The sequence below is a fragment of the Nicotiana sylvestris genome, chromosome 9 (genome assembly GCF_000393655.2).
Source record: "Nicotiana sylvestris chromosome 9, ASM39365v2, whole genome shotgun sequence".
In the NCBI taxonomy this organism is placed as follows: Eukaryota; Viridiplantae; Streptophyta; class Magnoliopsida; order Solanales; family Solanaceae; genus Nicotiana; species Nicotiana sylvestris.
Window position 1 is genome coordinate 93,801,330 of NC_091065.1, and position 1,713 is coordinate 93,803,042.

The 1,713-nt window shown below is 41.4% G+C and overlaps 1 protein-coding gene across 1 annotated transcript; it reads right to left on the reverse strand.

Moving 5' to 3' along the window:
- Nucleotides 1–330: 330 nt before the first annotated feature.
- Nucleotides 331–1,303, reverse strand: LOC138877928 (uncharacterized). Its single transcript, XM_070157573.1, has 3 exons — nt 949–1,303; nt 598–791; nt 331–426 (listed from the first exon to the last, which is right to left on the reverse strand). The coding sequence occupies exons 1-3, from the start codon at nt 1,301–1,303 to the stop codon at nt 331–333; spliced, it is 645 nt and encodes a 214-aa protein (XP_070013674.1).
- Between the last annotated feature and the right edge of the window lie 410 nt (nt 1,304–1,713).

The following is a 1,713-nucleotide window of genomic DNA, read 5'->3' on the forward strand; positions in this document are numbered from 1 at the left end:
AAATTCTGCCCCAGTTTGGTAGATGAGTTTTTAACTGTTTGCGAACAATAAGCCTTGTTGAATCTTTTTCGGAATTTTGAGAATACTTCTCAAAATTCTGCCCTAGTTCTTGACTGACTACTAACTTCCTGGCATGTGATGGAGTTGGCTGGACTTGCTTCAGAATTTTGAGGGTCCTCTTCAAAATTCTGCCCCAATTTTTGCTCTTGGGGGAAATGAAAATTTTATTATGATATGATCAAACCCATAAAGCTGCCTATGTATTCTCTCTTAAGCGGGAATCGGGTCAAGCGTAGTTCAATTACATTAAAAGAGAAAAATATACATAATCTAAGCATAGTAACTCTTGACTGCATTTGAATTAATTGGTTTTGGCAAGATTTCTCCATCCATTTCTGCAAGTGTGAGTGCTCCTCCTGTTAGTACCTTGTGAACCATGCATGGACCTTGCTAGTTAGGAGAGAATTTCCCTTTGGCTTCATCTTGATGTGGGAAGATCTTCTTAAGCACCAACTGACCTGGTGCAAATTGCCTTGGTTTGACCCTTTTGTTGAAAGCTTTGGACATTCTGTTCTGATAAAGTTGGCAGTGACATACTGCGTTCATCCTCTTTCCATCTATAAGGGCCATTTGTTCATAGCGGCTCCTTATCCACTTTGCATCGCAGAGTTCAGCTTCCTGTATGACTCTTAAAGAAGGAATCTCCACCTCGGCTAGGATGACAGCCTCGGTACCATAAACCAACATGTACAGAGTTTCCCCGGTTGATATACAAACCATGGTGCGGTACCCTAACAGAGCAAAGGGTAAATTCTCATGCCACTGTTTTGTGGTTTTCTACCATTTTCCTTAGTATCTTCTTGATGTTTTTGTTGGCGGCTTTTACCGCTCCGTTCATCTGAGGTCTGTAGGCTATGGAATTCTTGTGCTTGATTTTGAATGTTTCACACATAGCTTTCATCAGATCACTATTGAGATTGGCGGCATTATCAGTGACAATGAGTTCAGGAACACCGAATCGACAAACAATTCGATCCTTGACAAAGTCTGCGATGACTTTCTTGATCACGACTTTGTAAGATGTAGCCTCTACCCATTTTGTGAAGTAATCAATAGCTACCAGAATAAACCTGTGCCTATTTGAAGTAGTGGGATCGATTGGACGAATAACATCCATTCCCCAGGCAGCGAATGGCCAAGGTGAGCTTGTTGCATTGAGCTCATTTGGCGGCACTTTTATCATGACGGCATGCGCTTGACATTGAAAGCATTTGCGAATATACTGAATGCAATATGTCTCCATGGTCATCCAAAAGTAACCAGCTCTGAGTATCTTCTTATCCAAGATAAAACCATTCATGTGTGGGCCATAGGTCCTAGCATGCACATCCTCAAGTAGCTTAGAAGCTTCATTTGCGTCGACACATCTTAGTAAACCCAGATTAGGACTTCTTCTGTATATGTTCCCTCCACTGTGGAAGAAGTGATTTGACAATCTCCGGAGCGTGCATTTTTAGTGTGATTTGCATGCTTCGGGTATTCTCCTTTTGATAAGTATTCTTTGATGACATGGAACCAAAGCTTTCCATCTGCTTCTTCCTCGATATAGGTACAATATGCCAGCTGATTATGGATCCTCACCGGAATGGGATCATTGTAATTTTTATCTGGATGCTATATCATAGATGATAAAGTGGCCAATGCGTCGGCAAA